General features: G+C 46.9%; 1 protein-coding gene across 4 annotated transcripts in view; it reads left to right on the top strand.

Annotated features, from left to right (window-relative positions):
- Window positions 1-17,205, top strand: part of Osbp2 (oxysterol binding protein 2) — a 182,026-nt gene extending 164,821 nt beyond the window's left edge. For 2 of the 4 annotated variants that reach the window (XM_005396280.1, XM_013520327.1), the window contains 11 exons: window positions 734-926; window positions 1,673-1,790; window positions 3,596-3,653; window positions 3,911-4,057; window positions 5,276-5,521; window positions 7,457-7,577; window positions 7,841-7,944; window positions 8,019-8,114; window positions 8,194-8,378; window positions 14,157-14,389; window positions 14,471-17,205. In XM_005396280.1, coding sequence (XP_005396337.1) covers window positions 734-926; window positions 1,673-1,790; window positions 3,596-3,653; window positions 3,911-4,057; window positions 5,276-5,521; window positions 7,457-7,577; window positions 7,841-7,944; window positions 8,019-8,114; window positions 8,194-8,378; window positions 14,157-14,389; window positions 14,471-14,616 — 1,647 coding nt within the window. In that variant the 3' untranslated portion in view covers window positions 14,617-17,205. Of the gene's footprint in view, window positions 1-733; window positions 927-1,672; window positions 1,791-3,595; window positions 3,663-3,910; window positions 4,058-5,275; window positions 5,522-7,456; window positions 7,578-7,840; window positions 7,945-8,018; window positions 8,115-8,193; window positions 8,379-14,156; window positions 14,390-14,470 lie in introns of all 4 variants that reach the window. The other 2 variants (XM_005396279.1, XM_005396281.1) reach the window with 2 other exon arrangements.
- Window positions 17,206-18,760: the final 1,555 nt, after the last annotated feature.

Below are 18,760 nucleotides of genomic sequence, written 5' to 3' on the forward strand. Positions count from 1 at the left end.
ACTTGGACCCAGGAAATATGAGCTCAAAAAAGTGTCTGGAAAGGGAAAATCCAGAAGTACCTGGCTTGGACATCACTGCCCTCCAAGATGGTTGAGGCGTGCATCTTCCTCCCTACTGTAATGACAGGGGCAGGTTGACCAACGCCTGCTTCATAGAAGTGGGATGGAACTGTCTATGGACTTGAAAAGAATCTGGATGTTATGATAGGCCTCAAACTTGAAGGAGAACCATAATGAACACTATAAGGTATTTGGTGGAAAGTTCCAGCTCTTCTGCCAGATAAGACTTGTCACCTCTCCAAACCAAACAGTCTAGCAGAATGTGGCTTTCTTTTCTTCTGTATCAAAGTCAGGCACTAGCCTGATCTCTCCAGTGGGAACACACACTGGTGACATGTCAGGCCTGGCACACAATGAATACATGGCAGCTGAGAGCTAAAATCCCAGCTACGATAAGCAGAAACTCAGTATCCTCCAGCATCAGGGAGGGAGCATATCCACTGGTGACCTCCAGATGGGTGTGCTCCAAAGGGTATCCTGCCCAGGGCAAGTGACCAGGATAGGTGCCAGGTCCTAAGCTGACTCTGAGAAGGCCAGGGTTTCCATAGCCCTTTGAAAACCAGAGGGACAGTGGACACTTTCTGACCACCCCAGCAAAAAGAAGGGAGGCTAGATGGTATCCCCTGGGTTTCCCCCACTGCCCAGAGTTCACACAGCCACTTGTCCCTTCTAGGCCTGCAGGGACTTCTTGGAATTAGCTGAGATACACAGCCGGAAATGGCAGCGGGCACTGCAGTATGAGCAGGAGCAGCGTGTCCATTTGGAAGAGACCATTGAACAGTTGGCCAAGCAGCACAACAGCCTTGAGCGGGCCTTCCGCAGTGGCCCTGGTTGGCCTGCCAACTCCAGCAAGAGCTTCAGCGAGGGTGAGTGGGCATGTGCTAGCCGGTAGGATGGGGCCTGTCACTTGACCCATTCCCTAAGTAACTCCACTTAGTTTTCTGGTGTGCACCCCAATCTCTATCCACATACACATCTTCGCATACCTGCGTTTGGACTTGACTTGGCCATGAACACCAGCCTATTTTCTCCATAGTGCTGTTTGTCTAGTACTGCCACCATTTGGCAAAAGTATCCCCATGCATAGGTTTAAATTCTCAAAAGTTTGGCCTGGGCAATATAGCTCAGTAGCAGAGGGCTTGCCTTACATGCATAAAGCTCAATCCCCAGCACCAAATACATGCACACGTATGCATGTGCACACATAAATGCAAAGTCTCAAAAGTTCAATAAGCTCAGATGTCCCATCTGTGACAGGGTTGCCCAGGTGCCAGGTGGCCACCTACCTAACCTTGGCTGGGGGGCCACAGATACCAAAGTGGGGGTGGGGGGGGTCTATCAGAAAGGGAAGCTGAGCTACAGACAAGCTGACCAGCATGTTGAGAGATTAGGGGACATTTCCAGAAGGCATCATCTGAGCAATGAATGCACTGAAAGGAAGTGTATTATCCCACTGAAGGGAGCAAGCAGTCCAGGGTTACAGGGCCAGGTAACTAGACTGGGGAGTGGAGTGGGGTCAGGGTGGGGCAAAGGCCTTGGTGCTGGACTTCAGGCCGCTGGAGGAGCCCTTTCTGAGGTTGCAAATTGAGGCAGAATCTCTGTATCTCTCTAGGAAGCCTCTTGACTCTCAAAGGAGAGGATAGTGAGGAAGATGAAGATACCGAGTACTTTGATGCCATGGAAGACTCTACATCCTTCATCACCGTGATCACTGAGGCCAGTGAAGATAGGTAGGCACCCTCCTACCCCCTGCCCTCACCAGCAGGGACACCAACAGCGTAGAATGAGCATCTCCCAGGGTCAGCCCTTCCCACCTTGTTTTTAGGCCCGCTCCAGGTTTTTGGTTTTGTTTTTTGGTTATTTGGGGGTTTTCTGAGACAGGGTCTCGCTCTGTAGCTTAGGCTGGCCTCAAACTTGTGACAGTCCTTCTGCCTCAGCCTCCCAAGTGCTGGGATTACAGGTGGGTACTAACATGCCTGGCACTGGCTCCCTCTGGTTTTGTTTCTTTGCTGGGGGTTAAAAAATTTTTTGGACTAGGTACAGTCAAGGTTGAGACAAGGTCATGCTAAGTCATTAACTGCCCAGGTTGGACTCAAACTCATGATTCTCCTGCCTCAGTCTCCAAGAGTGCTGGGATGACAGGCATGTATCACCACATCTAGCCCCTCTGCTCTTTTAACCAGCTGTGTACTACGGTTTTCTTTCAAGTCTTGTTCCAGATAGCATTTTTGCTTAGATTTTATTCTTATTTACACCAAAAATGTCTACTTAAAGTTTGTATCAAGATTTTTATTTAAAATGGAGACAGAACAGGGAATTGGCTCGGTGCAGTTCCAGCCCAGGGGTAGGGGAAGATCCAGAAGGCCCCAGCTATTCGTCTTGCCTCAGAGCTGCATGAGGTCCTAATGTCTCTCTCCATGGCATCATCATTTGAAAACAAAGATGCAGGAAAACTATTTTCTGTTTCTAAGCCTTTGTTGCATTTTTCATAAAAGCCTGCTCTTTTGAGAAGTTTCTAAACCCATGAACATATAGTAGTCTCCAGCACATTTCCTAGCAATAAAGACATTGTTGTCAGACTCTTAGATCCACAGGTGATTCCCATGAGTGTGACCCATGCGGGTGCAAGGTAAAGCATGAGATGGGCAAGCAGTTTAGCACCAGCTGTGGCCAAACCATAGCCCGGGTAGGCAAGGCATTGACAGACTGAGCTGCTTTATCACTTCCCTGGCCCAGTGTCTTCCAGAGAAAGAGTTATCTAGTCCCATCTAGATAGTGTGTAGCAATGTATTTCCAATTCAGTAATTGGAATTATTCCAATTATTTTCTATTTCCCAGTAACATTTTAAACTTGCTTACATTGCTCTCAATATTAGCACGGTTTGGTTACCCTCAACTTCTTTCCACTCAATCACCAGAACCATCACCCTCTTGGCTGTGCTGCCAGGAAGGTCCTTCTCAGCTGTCCCCAGCCTCTGCCTACCCCTTCTGTGCCTGGAGCACCCAGGATCTGAGTTCCTCAGGACCCAGGGGCTTTCTGCTCATCCCTTGAGACCCTGGCTGCCAAGTGCCAGTTTCCAGCCCCAGCCCTGGTATTGTCCGCTGCTATGGCCAGCCATCCCCCTAAATACTGGACAGGGGAAATGTCAGAACCACTTCTGCCCTTCAAGAGCCCCAGATAGTGTGGGAGTCAGAGCAGCAGACAGTAAGGGTGCAGTAGGCTCTCTGGGACAAGAAGATGTCTACAGAGCTCAGTGAGACACTCCCAGAGGAGGTACCTAGGCCCTGGCCTCCTCTTGGACTGGGTACAGGGACTCCAGACAGGAGCTTTGCTAAGTACCTGTTGTGGGGACACTGGTGAATGGGCCCTCTTCAGATTGCTACCTGTGTCCCTTGGCCCCCACCTTGAGTATCCAGAATTGGAGATGGCCTGTTGGAGAAACTGCCTTGAGGTTCCCCCTCACAGGACATGGCATGGGTAATAAGGAAGCCTCAGGATTTGTCCATAACTTATCTTACCTTTTATTTCATGCAGAAAAGCTGAAGGTGGAACCAGCACAGGTGGAACTGTAGATTGGACCACGGCAGACAATGTAAGTGAGGTAGGAGCACCCAAGGCCAGGTTCCAGGTGGCTGAGGGGAGAGGCCAGCACTGCCAGCTCAGGACCACCACTGGATCTCAGATCTGCCTCCCGGGTAGCAGTTCAAGCAGAGCCAGCCTGCCTCTCCCATTGGCCATGTGCCAGCAGCCAGTTTAGCGCTAGCTCTTGGAAGGTCAGAAGTGAGGGAATGGACTTGGAGGGCAGAGAGGGCTCTGGCATCCTCTGACATGAGTCTTGCTTCTCTACAGGTGCTAGATGGTGCCTCACTTGTGCCCAAGGGCTCATACAAAGTCAAGAGGCGCGCCCGCATCCCTGACAAGCCCAACTACAGCCTTAACCTTTGGAGCATCATGAAGAACTGCATTGGTCGTGAGCTCTCCAGGATCCCCATGCCAGTAGGTGGCCCTGGGCATGCAGGCTGTCGTGGCCTTCTGGGCTATGACATCTCCACAGCCCCAGGATGTCAATTTCTTAATGGCACCTGAAGAGAATGTAACTATGTAACTGTGTTCATCAGCCAGTCCTTCCAAGAGCAGAGGTCCTCAGACTCTGAGGGAAGGAGCCAGGGGAGAGCTCTCTGTGTACTAAAATGTAGAGACCAGCAGCAGCAGCTGGCTGCCAGCACCTTGCTGGCAGGAAGGGCAGGCTGGCTCTGCCTAAACAGTTTCGTATGAGGCAGATCTGGGACACTGTGCCGCACAATGCCTCAGCTGTCTCCACTTAGTAAGGAGAGTAGCAGATGTGGGCCTTGTGTTTGAGTAGCCCTCCCAGGAAAGGGAGGCTTAGCAAGGTCATATAATAGTCTAAAAGCAGAACTGGGGTCCTTGTTCTACCACATTGCAGTAGCATCTCCACCAAGGAAGAGCCTGAGGGCTCTAGGCTGGTGAGTTTTGCTCTGTGACTCATGAGTCCGTACCCATCTCTGGCTCTGTGTACAATCTGCAAAAATGGAATCACAGCACCCCCTTCAGTGTCTGGGAGGATGGAGCAAGCAAATGCCGGAAGACTACATCACTTTGGGAATGTGATAACCTTGCTTTGCCTGAGGCTGGTAGGGGCCCCTGAGCCACACCTATCCTCACAGGCCCCTCCACAAGAGCCCTCAACAGAAAACTTAGATCACAGCACAGAATATGAGGAAGACCTACTGCCTCCGACCACGGATATGCTTATTCATTCTGATTCTGACGAGTCAGCATTTACCATACAGCAGTGGGAGGCCAAATACCTTGGCCTTTGTGGACTTTCCACTAGTTAATTCTGTTGCAGTGACTGTAAACATCATGAAAGTATATGGCAGAGCATGCCAGAAAGTGGTGCATGCTGCAGAGGAAACTGAGGCAGAGGGCCTAGAGAGGTTTCTGGTGGGGCTGAGGTGCTGCACAGCCCAGCTGACATGTCCCCTAAGCCCCATGACAACAGGAGCCACATCTGTCTGCTCCCCGTCTTACCCTCAGCACCCCGTCATCACCTGCGATGTTCAGGGCACTTAATGTTTGAGTAAGTGAGCCTCATCAGAGTAGTGCTGTCGCCTGAATGTCTCAGAACAGCAGAGGTGCTATCATGATCCAGGGACTGGTGCCTGGCCTGACCTGTTTCCCTACTGCCCGCAGGTGAACTTCAATGAGCCCCTGTCCATGCTCCAGCGGCTGACCGAGGACCTAGAGTACCACCACCTGCTGGACAAGGCGGTACACTGCTCCAGTTCCGTGGAGCAGATGTGCCTGGTGGCTGCCTTCTCTATATCCTCCTATTCCACCACTGTGCACCGCATAGCCAAGCCCTTCAACCCCATGTTGGGGGAGACCTTTGAGCTGGACCGCCTGGAAGACATGGGCCTGCGCTCCCTCTGTGAGCAGGTTAGGCCCACCAGCCTGGCAGTGGTCAGGGCCCACTCATACTCTTCCCATGCAGCTCCTGCCAGGCTTCCCAGAGACAGAGAGAGGCATGAGAGGACAGCTTGGTGGGACAGAGATAGGTCTGGTGTCAAAGAAGAGGAAGACTCACCTCCCAGCCAGAGTACCATGGGACAGAGGTGGAGGGATGTCTGCAGGGTGCTGTTGGGAGTCCAGGCAGAACAGAAAGTAAAGTCACCACTGAGGTAAAAGTTGGCAGATAGGAGGAGCCTGGGCCAGTTGTGCACAGGATGGAGGCTGCGCTGACCAGTGCCTTCACCTCCACCCCATCCCCATGGGGACAAGCCAGGATCCAGGCTGGAAATGTCATCACCATCTGATGCTGAGCCTGAGTGTCCTTGTCAGAAAACAGGCAATTCTGTTGGTGCTGGTGATGCTCTAGCTCCTGAGATTAGCCAGGAAGCCAACAGTTTGCTGATCTTACTGCTAGTTTGAAAGCAATGCTGTGGACCCATTAGGAGGGGACCACAATGACTGCACAAGGATACAGTGCCAGGCTTTGAAGGTGGAGCTAGCAGGTTTGCTAACATTTTGGATGTGAAAGGGCAGACAGGGGTAACCCCAAGGTCCTTGGCCTGAAACCCTAAGTTAATGCATTTCTTTATTCATCAAACATTAAGTGCCCTAAACATCCCAAGTGCTGATGGGGTGCTGAGGGTAAGATGGGGAGTAGACAGATGTGGCTCCTGTTGTCATGGGGTTTAGGGGTACACAAGCAGCCACTGTGTGACAAATGCCTCTGGTTCTTTAGAAAGGGGGTAGTCAGGGAGGGGTTTGACTGACCCAGGGAGTGTGACAAAAGGAGGAAATAAGGGTGAAGGGGAAGCAGCTGGGCAGCCAGATTACCTTGGCTTACTGTGTGAGAGGTGGCTACAGTGGGGAGAGTGGTCCCCAGGGAGGACAGATGCTGGGTACACTTCAAAGGAAGAAGAGACACGGTGTTAAGGATCTGATGGAGAACGTGACAAGGAGGGGCTGGGAAACCACCAAAGCATTGGGTGCGAATAGCTGGAAAGACAGGACAGGCCTAAGACAAAGGTGCGGATGATGGGGGGCTCTGGACCCTCCCCTTGGTGGCATGTTCCTGCATTTGCGCAAGGGAGTGGCTTTAGTAGAGTGGGGCAGTGGCACAGGAAAGACCATGGCATGCCCCAGGGAGGGAGGAGGCTGAACAAGGCAGAGCCCAGCAGCTGTGGACTGAGGAAGAAAATGGAGAACTGGTGGTGCTGCCACTGGGTGGGAGAGGGCCAGGCAGCAGGGACTCTAGAAGGTGGGGCAGCAGGCAGGGTGCCCAGCGCTGTAAGAGGAAAGTTGGGGGGTCTAGGGAATCCAGTGTGGGGGACAGATGAAGCCTGAAACAGGACACTGATATGACTTCACTCAGGAGTCAGGCTGGACTCTGCCCCTCCATTAAAATGGCTTTACTGGTCTGGGTAGCTTCCCACAGTGTAGCACTGCATGACAGATATGTTCTTTCCTAGGGGCGTGGTGGGGATTAAATGAGAAAATGGGCATGGAAGCCCTGGTGGAGCAACACCTTTCATTTCACTAGCCTTTGGCTCAGTCTCTCCGGGGCCTGTCCTAGAGGCCCACCATCACACCATCACACACATTACCCAGCCCAAGAGCCAGGCCTACGTACCCCAAGCCCCTTTCATACTTCCATAGGCTGGCAAAGACCCAGGACAGCCAAAACAATCCCCAGGTCCCTCCTGGGGACCTGCATTAGGTTCAACACTACCCAAAAAAGCAGTTAGACCCAATGCCATGGCCATAGCACTTTGCATCCTGGGAACAGGGCAGACTCTCCCTCGTTGGCCAGGAAGGTTGTGTGGGTCCATGCCCAGTAATGCTCACACCCAGCTGGTCTGATCCCAGGTGAGCCACCACCCCCCATCAGCTGCCCACTATGCATTTTCTAAGCACGGCTGGAGCCTCTGGCAGGAGATCACCATCGCCAGCAAGTTCCGGGGAAAATATATCTCCATCATGCCACTAGGTAAGCTGAGCTTCTGGGTGCTCCTGGGACAGAAAGACATTGTGCTTCTCGGGGAGAATTTTGCCAACCCAAAAGCTGACCTGGAGCTCACAGGGGAGACCTCCCTACAGGTCTACCCCCCAACATACACACCAAATACATGTACCCTACCCCCGCTAACATGCATGGATATTCCTTTGGTTCTCAAGACCCTGGGCTATGGGTGAAGTGGCCTGAGCCCTGCATGAGAGAACAATAACCTCTGACCTGTACCTGGCCTCCAGGTGCCATTCACTTAGAGTTCCAGGCCAGTGGAAATCACTATGTATGGAGGAAGAGCACCTCAACTGTGCACAACATCATCGTGGGCAAGCTCTGGATCGACCAGGTCAGGGCTGGATACCCTTGGTGGGGTATGTATGGCCCAGGCATTGGTCACTGACCATTTCCTTCTCTCACCAGTCAGGGGACATTGAGATTGTGAACCATAAGACCAATGACCGATGCCAGGTGAAGTTTGTGCCCTACAGCTACTTCTCCAAAGAGGCAGCCCGAAAGGTAAGCAGGGCTGCTGCTCAGAACCCCAGGAGGCACAGAGTGGACTGTGTGCTTACTTTGGTCCTGAAAATGTCCACAGGTGACTGGAGTGGTGAGTGATAGCCAGGGAAAGGTCCACTACGTGCTGTCAGGCTCATGGGATGAGCAGATGGAATGCTCCAAGGTCGTGCAGAGCAGCCCCAGCAGCCCCAGCTCTGATGGGAAGCAGAAGACAGTGTACCAGACCCTACCAGCCAAGCTGCTGTGGAGGAAATACCCGCTTCCGTGAGTAGGGGCTGGGGACCCTCTTCAGGAAATGGGGCCAAGGGAGAGAGAGAGAAAGGTAGCCAGAGGGTAGTAGCCAGAGGACACCACACCACTTCAAAGAAAGCACAGGAAGTCAGAAGGGCTCAGTTCACGTAAGGGCAGAGAATGATGTGACTGACATCTCAGAGTAGAAGTCAGACACCAGCTGCAAATGAATATGAATCTATCATGTGGCAGCAAATATTATGCAGAGACTTTAAACAGGTGATAGGACAGAATCTTTGCCTGCATGGCTACGAGAAAAACTTTCTAAACCTTGATAATAACTTGTTGGAAACAAAACTATAAAAAGTAGCCTGCAGAGTCCAAAGAGAACATAATAGAAATTCTGCAAAGGAAAAATAACAAATTGAAACCTCCCTGGAAAGGCTTCAAGAGAATGTGTTCCCTGAATACAGGTCAGAAGAAATGATCACACTATAGCATGAGAGAGATAAAACCTGGAAAATACAAGAGCTAGAGTGAGAGGCCAACTGAAGTTCCCAGCCTTGCCACATCCCCTGGGATCTTGTTAGTGCGCAGAACTGGCCAGACTTCCTGAGTGGGAATCTGCAATATCGTAAGGTCCCCAGGGCACCTGAACAACATCCAGTACACTTCTAGTCAGAGCCTTAGGAGGACACAGAGATTGCTTCAGAAGAGAAAACAGAAGACACTTTGCTATACCTGAATCTATATAGTGAGACTGTTCAAACTAAAGCAAAGAAAGAATATTAAGTGGGCAGATTGTTAAAAGACATTACTTGCTGAGAAATAGCACCCTGACAGCTCTCCTCTCATCAGCAATAATGGGAGCTTGAAGACAGGTAAATGACTCCTTCCATGTCCTGAAAGATTTACTCTCAGCCTAGAATTATATACCTGAAGTAACCGTCTTTTAAAAATGAACTTGAAATAAAGACCTTTTCAGGCAAATAAAAATTTAGTTGACCACCAACACACCTGTAGCTAAAGGTCATAGCTCAGGCAGGAGAAAACTGATCCTAGGTAAAAGATTTGAGACGTATTAATGAGTAAAGAATAAAAACTATGTAAATCTAAATGAACCCTGAATAAGCGATAATAATAATAATGTCTCATAGGGTTTAAAATTTGAGACTACAACCACCCCATTATGTAAGTCAGAAGAGGAATAAATGGAGGAAAGCTGTGCTATCCAGGAAGAAGGGTCAAGACATGCATTAAGTGGCTGGGGATGTAAATCAGTGGTAGAGCACATGTTTAGCATGCATGAGGCCCTGGGTTCAAGCCTTTGCATATGTGCATGCATTAACTTTTGACTGTAGAAGTATGGATATTGTAATTTCTAGAGTAACCACTACAATAATACATTTAACAAGAATTCCAGAAGAAAAGGAAAGTAGGTAAAAAATTGTGCAGAGGGAAAATATCAAAATAATGCACACATTTTTTCCCAAAATAAAAGAGATGAAAAGGTCTTAGCTTAAAAGGATCTAGATAGTATAAAGAAAGATATAAAGAAAAACATTTACCTAGACCATGATATAGCCAAAATTAATACTACCAAAGAATAAATTCTAACAGTGTCCAGCAAAGAGTGAAAGATTTTAATCAAGGGTGAAGAATCAGACCGATGTCTGATATTTCAACAACTAGGACTTGAGTAATATTTTCAAAGTATGAAGAAAATGAAATTAAATTGTTTAGATATGAGGCCATGGGATAAAGACATTGGAACTGATCAAGAAGTTATCTTGCTATGCACATATGTACAAATTCCCCAAAATGAATGTAACTATTATATATCTCAAAGAACTAAAAAATAAATATGAGACCATGATAAGAAAATTCTGGGTTTTTTTGTTGTTATTGTTTTTCTTCCAGTACCAGGAATCAAACTCACGACCTTGTGCTTGCCAGGCAGGCGCTGCGAAGCTGAGCTAAATCCCCAGCCTGATAAGAAAATTTTTTAGGTATACAGCCTCAGGTTTGTCACACAAAAGAATCACAATGAAAATAGTATCAGACATAGTAATCTTAAAAGGGGAGAAGAAAATCCAGAAGATGGGGCTGGGGATTTAGCTCAGTGGCACAGCACTTGCCTGGCAAGCGTGAGGTTGTGAGTTCGATTCCAGGTACCAGAAAAAACAACAACAAAAAAAAAATCCAGAAGATATTCTGATAGATACATGAAGTAAAATTTATTTTTTAAACAATTACTAGGAAGAAAAAATAAAATATGCTTATAATAATGCAGAAGTAAAAGTCTAGATAATGTTAACATGGTAGGATTTAAGAAAAAGAAGGACACCAGGGATATGGAGAAATGCTAAGTTTTTATTAGAAGGAAGGGACATATATATGATTCTTAAAATAGTAAGAGAAGATTAAATGAAAAAATAGAACAAAAATAACATAAGCAGGTTCAAACATATCAATAATAAATAGGCAAAAGCAAAATACTGAGTGGCTTTGTTAGAATGCACATACATGCTCCTTCTAAGAGATACAGAGAACATAAAGATGTGCAAAGATTGTAAATAAGAGAGACATTTCATGAAAATTGAACCAAAAGAGCTGTAATAGTTATATTAGTACCAAGTAAAACAGACTTGGGGAGGAAAGCATATTAAGGAAAGAAAAGTTGCTATATCATGAAAGGTTAATTTCATTAAGAAACTCATAAATTTCACATATTAGACATGTAAAAAAGCAACCTCAAATACAGAAAGCACATATTGATACCCAAGGAAGAAATACAGTGAGTCTCTCACCATCCTAGGAAACTGGGAGATTTCAATACACCCCTCTCACTTATTGATTGTGCAAAAAAAAAGGAAGGACATGAAGAAGCTTGAAAGAACACAACTATATGTAAATATATAAATGCAGCAGCTGGAGAATCCACACTTTCTCAATTACACATGGAATGTATCTGTAAAAATCAATCATGTTTTAGATCATAAAACCCTCAACAAATTTACAGAGGATAGCTTACAGAGTATGATCTATACGACCTTTAAATTAGAGCAAAATTACAAGAATACTCCACATGTTTAGGAAAAACTTAAGCTCCTAAATAACTCATAGGTAAAGTGAGAACTCAGAATGGAAATACTTAGAACTGAATGACATCAAAGATACCAAAAGTGGATGGATGTGATAGGCAATGCCTCAAATGAAATATACTGTATTGTTTTAAATACTTTATAATTTTGAGGCTTTTTCTTTTCTCAGTTTCCATTCTGAAAGAGAAAGTTCAACATATATACTCCCAAAGAAAGAAGAAAACATACCTTTAAAAAGACAGAAACTAGAAGAATACAGAAAGAAAATATAACAAAGTTTGATAAAGCCAATAATTGACTCTTTAAAGAACAAAACAAGTGACAATAGAGAAAACTACTACTAAGACTGATCAAGATAGAAATAAATATTATTCCTGTAATCCCAGTGCAACAGCAAGCAGAAACACTGAAACAATACCCAGGATTTGGAGGCAGATTTATTTTATGTCAATGGGCATTGACTGGGATCATTCCCAAAATATCAGGCCCCAAAAGCTCAGGGAGGGAGGTTTTTATGGGGTCTGCAAAGGGAAGTACAAAGGCAGAGCACTAGATTGTCTCTGACTGGTTCTTACAATGTGCATCACAGTGACCAGCTATGCATCACAGTGACCAGCCATTTCTAAGAAACAAAAGTAACAAGAACTGTAACAGGAACTATTACCTGGGCAACTAACAAACTGAACTATATTGGCTGGAGGTGGGGGGCATTTTCTGCTACACCAGCACTCTTGGAGGCTGAGGCAGGAGGACTGCAAGTTTAAGACCAGCCTGGGCAACTTAGTGACTTAGTAAGACCCTATCTCAAAATAAAAATTTTTAAAAGGGCTGGGAATGTAGTTCAGTGGTAGCATGCCCCTGGGTTCCATCCTCAGTATTCCAATCAATCAAGTTTCATAGTACATGTAGAGTATAAAGAGATATACTTTAAAGAGATAATTAAAACTCAGGTGGGAAGAACAAATTCCTAGAAAAACAATACTTATAAGAACTGATTCTAGAAAAATATGCAAATACTCCTATGATAACGAAACTAAAGCAGTGGTTTTAAGGAAAACACAAGGCCCAGATAATTTTATAGGTGAATTCATAAAATTCTCAAGAAATGTTAACTAATTTTATATAAAGTCTTGCCATGTAAAAGAGGAAATGGTCTGCTATTCTACACTGTGAGGCCAGAATAACCTTTATACACCAGCTAAGAGAGTAGTAGGAAAATAAAATTTTTACCCCATTTTACTTATATAAGCAAAATTACAAGACATCAGAAAATCCAATCCAACAGTGTATTAAAAAGATAATCTACAATCATAATTATCTAAAGTCTGCAAGAATTATTTTATATTGGAAAACTCATAAATTATATTAACAGTCATCAATAGATTCAGAGAAAGCATTTTAGGTGCCTATATATAAGATTAATATGCAAAAGTCAAAAACATTCTATAAACTGACAGCAAACAACTAGAAAATGCAATTCACAAGACACCAATTACATCAAAAATATCAAGGGCTTTGTAATAATGTGTATATTCAAGACTTCCACAGTGAAAATTAGAAAAAATTACTAAGAGCTATCAAAGGAAGTACTAAATAAATGAAGAAGATAAATTATTCATGGGTGGAAGGAGTATTGTACAGATGTCATGATTTAAAGAGTCAGCATATTGGGATTGTCATGAAACTTCGTATTAGAATTTTTAAATTTATATTTCTGAATAAAGAACATTTCTGGAGAACAGAAGAAAAAAAATAGGAATTACCCTCCTAGATATGGGGACTTATTTTGAAACTAAGATAGAATGGAAAAGTGAGCCTAGAAACAGTCCCTGGGCTGTATGTATCCTTGATAGATGACTAAGTTGGCAAAGCAGGTCTTGTACAAACAAAATAGAAAAAGATTAACTGAATCCCTCTCTTAAAATAAAAATCAATTCCAGACAGAGGTCTTATAATAAATATTGCCTTATTGTTAAACAATAAAGTTAATACTTTTAAGTAAAAAGAAATATAGATGAGTATCCTTGCTCATATATGATACAGGAATCAGAAAATATATCAAAAGTGGCAGGATTCAGCTAAAAGCAATTCTTGGAGTGAAATATATTGCCCTAAAATGCATATGATATTAGAAAAGAAAAAAATATGAGCTAAGCATCCACCTCCAGAAGTTAGGGGGAAAATGCAAATGAGCCTCCCCCTAAAACAGAAGGGAGGAATATAACAACAAAATCTATAAGGCAGAAAGCCCTAAAATTAGATTGACAAAGTTTTATTTTCAACCAATTAATAAAGTAAGTCAAACATCTGGCGTGGATGTTCAAAATGGAAGACACATATTATATGCAAAAAGGTACATTGTTAAGCCACAGACATTATCAGATCAAAAACAATGAGGATATGAGAAAACCACATTATGCTGGCAGATTAGAAAAATTGGATGACAAGGACAAATTCCCAAAGAAGTCTCTAGTAGGAAAGCAGTTAAGAGTTCAGTAGAGGCACATATTAAGGGGTGGTGCAAGCCATAGAGGGTTTAGACACAGCTGGTGGGTTTTGCAGGGTTGGTTCATCATGGATGGACACTGGACCAGGAAAAGGTCGGCTGAGGCCAGAGGGAGCCCCAGATGCGGGCAGCAGGAGGGCCAGGCGGGGTTGGGATCACGGGAGTGGCAGAGACAGAACCTTCCCACCCACGCCGTTACAGGGAGAACGCGGAGAACATGTACTACTTCTCTGAGCTTGCACTGACCCTCAACGAGCCCGAGAGCGGAGTGGCGCCCACTGACAGCCGCCTGCGGCCGGACCAGCGGCTGATGGAAGAGGGACGCTGGGACCAGGCCAACACCGAGAAGCAGCGGCTGGAAGAGAAGCAGCGCCTGTCGCGGCGCCGCAGACTGGAGATCTGCACACCAGGCCGAAGCTGCGGCATGGAGGAAGGTGAGCCCGGGTGGAGGGGGCGGGCAGGTGGGGAGTATCTGGGGGAAGCAGAGCGGCTTACCCACCTTGGCCTGTGCCCAGCAGAGAAGGAGTCAGATGGGTATGTCCCGCTGTGGTTCGAGAAGAGACTGGACCCGCACACCAGAGAGACGGCCTACGTGTACAAGGGTGGCTACTGGGAGGCCAAGGAGAAGCAGGACTGGCAGTCGTGCCCCAACATCTTCTGAGTGCCACCCCTGCAGCGAAACACAAGGCCTGCACAGCCAGGCCCACCTTTTCTTTCATGCACTCAATTCAATACTGAATGCCTCCCCCTATTTTCTTTCCTCTTCCCTGCCCCCTTACAGGAAAACGTTTGGGGCGCTCCTACCTTAGAAGGGGGAAGTGCTGGCCCGGGTTCTCTCCATCTCCTAGGTGCACCGGGTCACCTGTGCCCCTTCACCATGGTCTTGGGCCCCATGGGCACCCCAGCTCCCACTTATAACTCAGGCTGGCTGGCCTAGGCCATGGGATGCCCAGGTCACCAGCCCCAACCCAGGGAGGAGCTGGCCCTTCCCTGGGAACCTCTTTTCACTTTTTTAGAAAAAGAAAAATGACCTTCCTTTCTTTCCAGCCGTGATGTTTAGTATTTTTAGTACAGCACTTAGCAGACAGCCTTCCAAGTGTGCTTTCTTGCCACAAAATTGACCTGGCAAGAATCCCTTTTTAAGACATCAGGAAGCCAGACCCCTTTGAATTGGGAACATTTTGTAGCTCAACATGGAAGGCCCGCTTTCTACCTGAGCTACCCATCCACCTGGAGCAGAAGGGGTCTGCCCTGGGCCAGCGGAGCACAAATGGTCTTTGGAGTGACAATCCGTGATTGGGGTGGGGGACTCCTGAGCGCCCCCGTGTGGACTGAGGACAGCAGCTCCTTGCCCAGTGTTGGCCATGCTGGGGCAGCACCCTAGCCCCAACCTGGCCAGAAAGGGCGGAAAGAGAGCGCCCACCGGTGCTCCTCATCCTGAGAACCAGGCCCCAAGTCAGCAATAACAAACAAACCCTCTGCACAGCCTGGGCTGGTGACCCGGGCACCACAGACCTGGTATCCCACCTCATCCTCAGGTGGCTCCAGGGGTGGCCCGTCTCAGCACCCCCTGAACTCTTATTTGCCTAATTTATATATATATATATGAGATATATAAATATATAATAGCTATTTTGCTTAAATTTCTATAGTATGTAAAAGTGAAAAATGATGAAGACAGGGCACACCTGTCTGAGTTTGGCTCCCATAAGCTGTGCCCTGCCCTCTCCTCAGACCCCTCCAGTGGCTTCTGCTAACCTTAAGGGGACTGGGCCACTGTGGCCACGGTCCCAGCCCTCAGAAACCCCTGCTCCAACTTTTCCCACTTCAGTTTGGTCCTGAAAGTTCACTGTGGGGGTTTTTCTTTCTACTCTAGGACTGGTTTTTTTTATAAAAAACAAAAACAAAAACAAAAAACAAAAGTGAAAACACCAACGTGTGAAATGCCTTATGATGCCCACTCCAGAAGGGCGGGCTGGGGGGCCGTGGAGCCTCCCCTCAGAGCTATGGAACGGAGCTTCCTGACACTGTTTGTGAGCAAGCAGCTTTTGACCCCTAATAAAAACCCTTGGCTTTGGATTTTCCACTACCCTATCCCTGAGTCTATCTGTGGCTGGAGGAAGGGGACTAACAAAGGCAGCAGATGACAGTCCTGGGGCAGCATGGGGGAAGGATGGTGGGGCTTTGTTCTGCTAGGTCTGTGCCAGGAAGGCTGCCCAGGGCTGAGCGAGCACCATGTATCACCAACCTAAGGGAAAGGTCACAGCTCTGCCAGGGGCTACCCTGATGACTGCACCCAGTCTGCATCATCCCAGAAAGGCAGTGTGTGAGTCAACTGGAGACCTCCAGGGGCCCCTTTCTGTCCCTCAGTTTCTGGGGCTGTCTAGGATGGGGTCAAGGCACCCACAGCCCTCCATGAGTGTTATGGTTTAGATCCAAACCGTCCCTCCAAAGATGGCTGGATCATGGGGCACTGTACTTACGGGCAAATTCATCTACCGGTGAGTTTAGTGGCTGAGGATCCTGTTGGGAAGTGAGGCCTGACCAAAAGAGGGGAGTCACTGCAGGTGTGACCTGGAAGGGTGTGTCTCTCTCTCCCTGCTCCCTGCTTCCTGGCTGCCATGACATAAGCAACTTTCTATTAGCAGGCTCTTCTCATGCTGGGGTTTTTTTCAACCATGCATGGACTGGGAATTCTGTGTCACAGTTCACAACCTGGCACACCACAACAAGTGAGAGATTACTCAGAGTCAATGTCCAAACTCTAAGAAGGTCCAGAGGGACTGCCCTTAACAGAGACCCCCAGCAGTGGGAGAGCCTCATAAAGACAGCCCTGAACTGAAGCTTCTGTGGATTTTTATTGATAGAATCAGAAAACATGGATAAAGGTCAAAAGAAGGACATCTGTACAGGAATTCATGTAGGGGACAGGGGAAGAACAGGATGGTCTATTACTTTATTGACCTTAGGGACAATCTAAGTCATAAATCATTCTGATTTATGAGTATGGGGAAGAGAGGGCCAGACCATTCATTCCTTAAGGCAGTGCGTTTTGATTCTACTTGGATTTTTGGCCCTGTAGGCTATCTTTTAATCTCTAACCATGTGTTCTGGGAGATTTTGGATGTGTGGCTCCAGAAGTCCCTTGTCTCTGCATCTCATACATGCCTCTGGCCAACACCCCCACACCTCTGAAACTGTGAACCAAAATAAACCTCTCCTCCCTTAAGTTGTGGGTGTTGGGTACTGTGTCTCAGCCATGAGGAAAGTGACTAAGACAAGGAAGGAAGGCCTGGCCTGGTAAGTTCCACAGTGCTTGACATTCATGACTTGGACTACTTCTGTTGTCCAACAACTGAGATCACTAGCTACTAAAAGCCAGCAAGAGCAGCTGGTGGTCTGCGCACTGGGTCATCCTCCACTGCCGGTGCTTCCAAGTGAGAGGATGGGGTAGGGCAGGGAGCCAGGGCTCTCATCATACCTTGCTGCTCCAGCTCAGCGGGCTGGCCTATGGCGCTCCCTCCTCAGCCTTGTTTCTCCATCTGTGAGGAGGTGGCCACTGAAGTCCCCACAAAAGAGCTGGAGAGGCAGTGCTCACTGGAAGGCGAGGGGGCAGCAGGGGAGAAAACAGGCTGCACAGACAAAGCCCAGAGTCGACAAAGGCTGGCCCGCTAAGGTAGAGTTAGGGATCTGAAGAGCCTGGAATGGACTAGACCAGGGAATGACATTAGAGCAATATGGAAAGACCACTTTGACCAGCACACAAACCAATGTGTACTTAGTGGTCCCCTATATACCAGCCACCACTGAAAAAAGTACACAAGTTCTAGCTGGGCATAGTGGCACATACCTGTAATCCCAGTGCTTGGGTGGCTGAGACAGGAGGATTGCTATGAGTTTGAGGCCAGCCTGGGTCAGTGAATTTGAAGCCAACCAAAACTACATAGACTCAAAAAACAAAACTAAACAAAAACCAAAAATTATATCTATCTATCTATCTATCTATCTATCTATTTCTGCAACATAAGCTAAAGGGGCCACAGATATATCTGACAAAGAGATACATAAAAGACCTTTACGGCTATAATTGAAAAGATCTGAATTTACAGGGAAAGTGCTGTCTTTGCTAACGGGTAAACTCAGTCATGTCAGCCCCAGATCTACACATTCAACATGATCCTATTAAAATCCTACCATTACAAAGTTTCAAACTTTGACAAGCTGATGGGAGAATAATTGCACAAATAAGGCTAAATTTTTTTCTGAACAGTTTTGAAGGACTCACAGGGTGTGAGGGGGCAGTGCTGACCTGCAAATACCCAAACTAGAAAGCTACACGCGGCTCCCTTTTTCTCCACTGCACTCTGGTCACCATCTGGCATAACCACATATTTTACACATTTGTTTGCCCCCCACCCCTGCCGCCACCAACCCACCTTAACCACAAGGAGCTGTGAGCTTCATGAAACAGGAATCTTGTCTCATACAGTGTAACAGTCCCCAGGGCCTGGCACAAAATAGGTGCTTAGTAAACAGTTGAATGAATTTAGGACAGGAAGACCAGCTAGAGCAGCAGTATCAAGTTGGGAAGGATCTTCAGAGATGTAACTAGGGAGGAACTGAACTGAGGGATCCAAGAAACTTATTTCCTCCACTAGAGTTAAATGAGTTGCCCCTTACAGACTTGGGTAGGGGTCTGAAGGAATCTCAAAAGATAAATAGGACACCTAAGGTCCCCTATCTGCAGGGCCAGGGCTCAGCATGAGGGAAGAGGGGAGAAGATGCCAGAGAGAGAAATTTAAAGG

This window comes from Chinchilla lanigera, unplaced genomic scaffold (genome assembly GCF_000276665.1).
Source record: "Chinchilla lanigera isolate Chin_1 unplaced genomic scaffold, ChiLan1.0 scaffold00054, whole genome shotgun sequence".
Taxonomy (NCBI): Eukaryota; Metazoa; Chordata; class Mammalia; order Rodentia; family Chinchillidae; genus Chinchilla; species Chinchilla lanigera.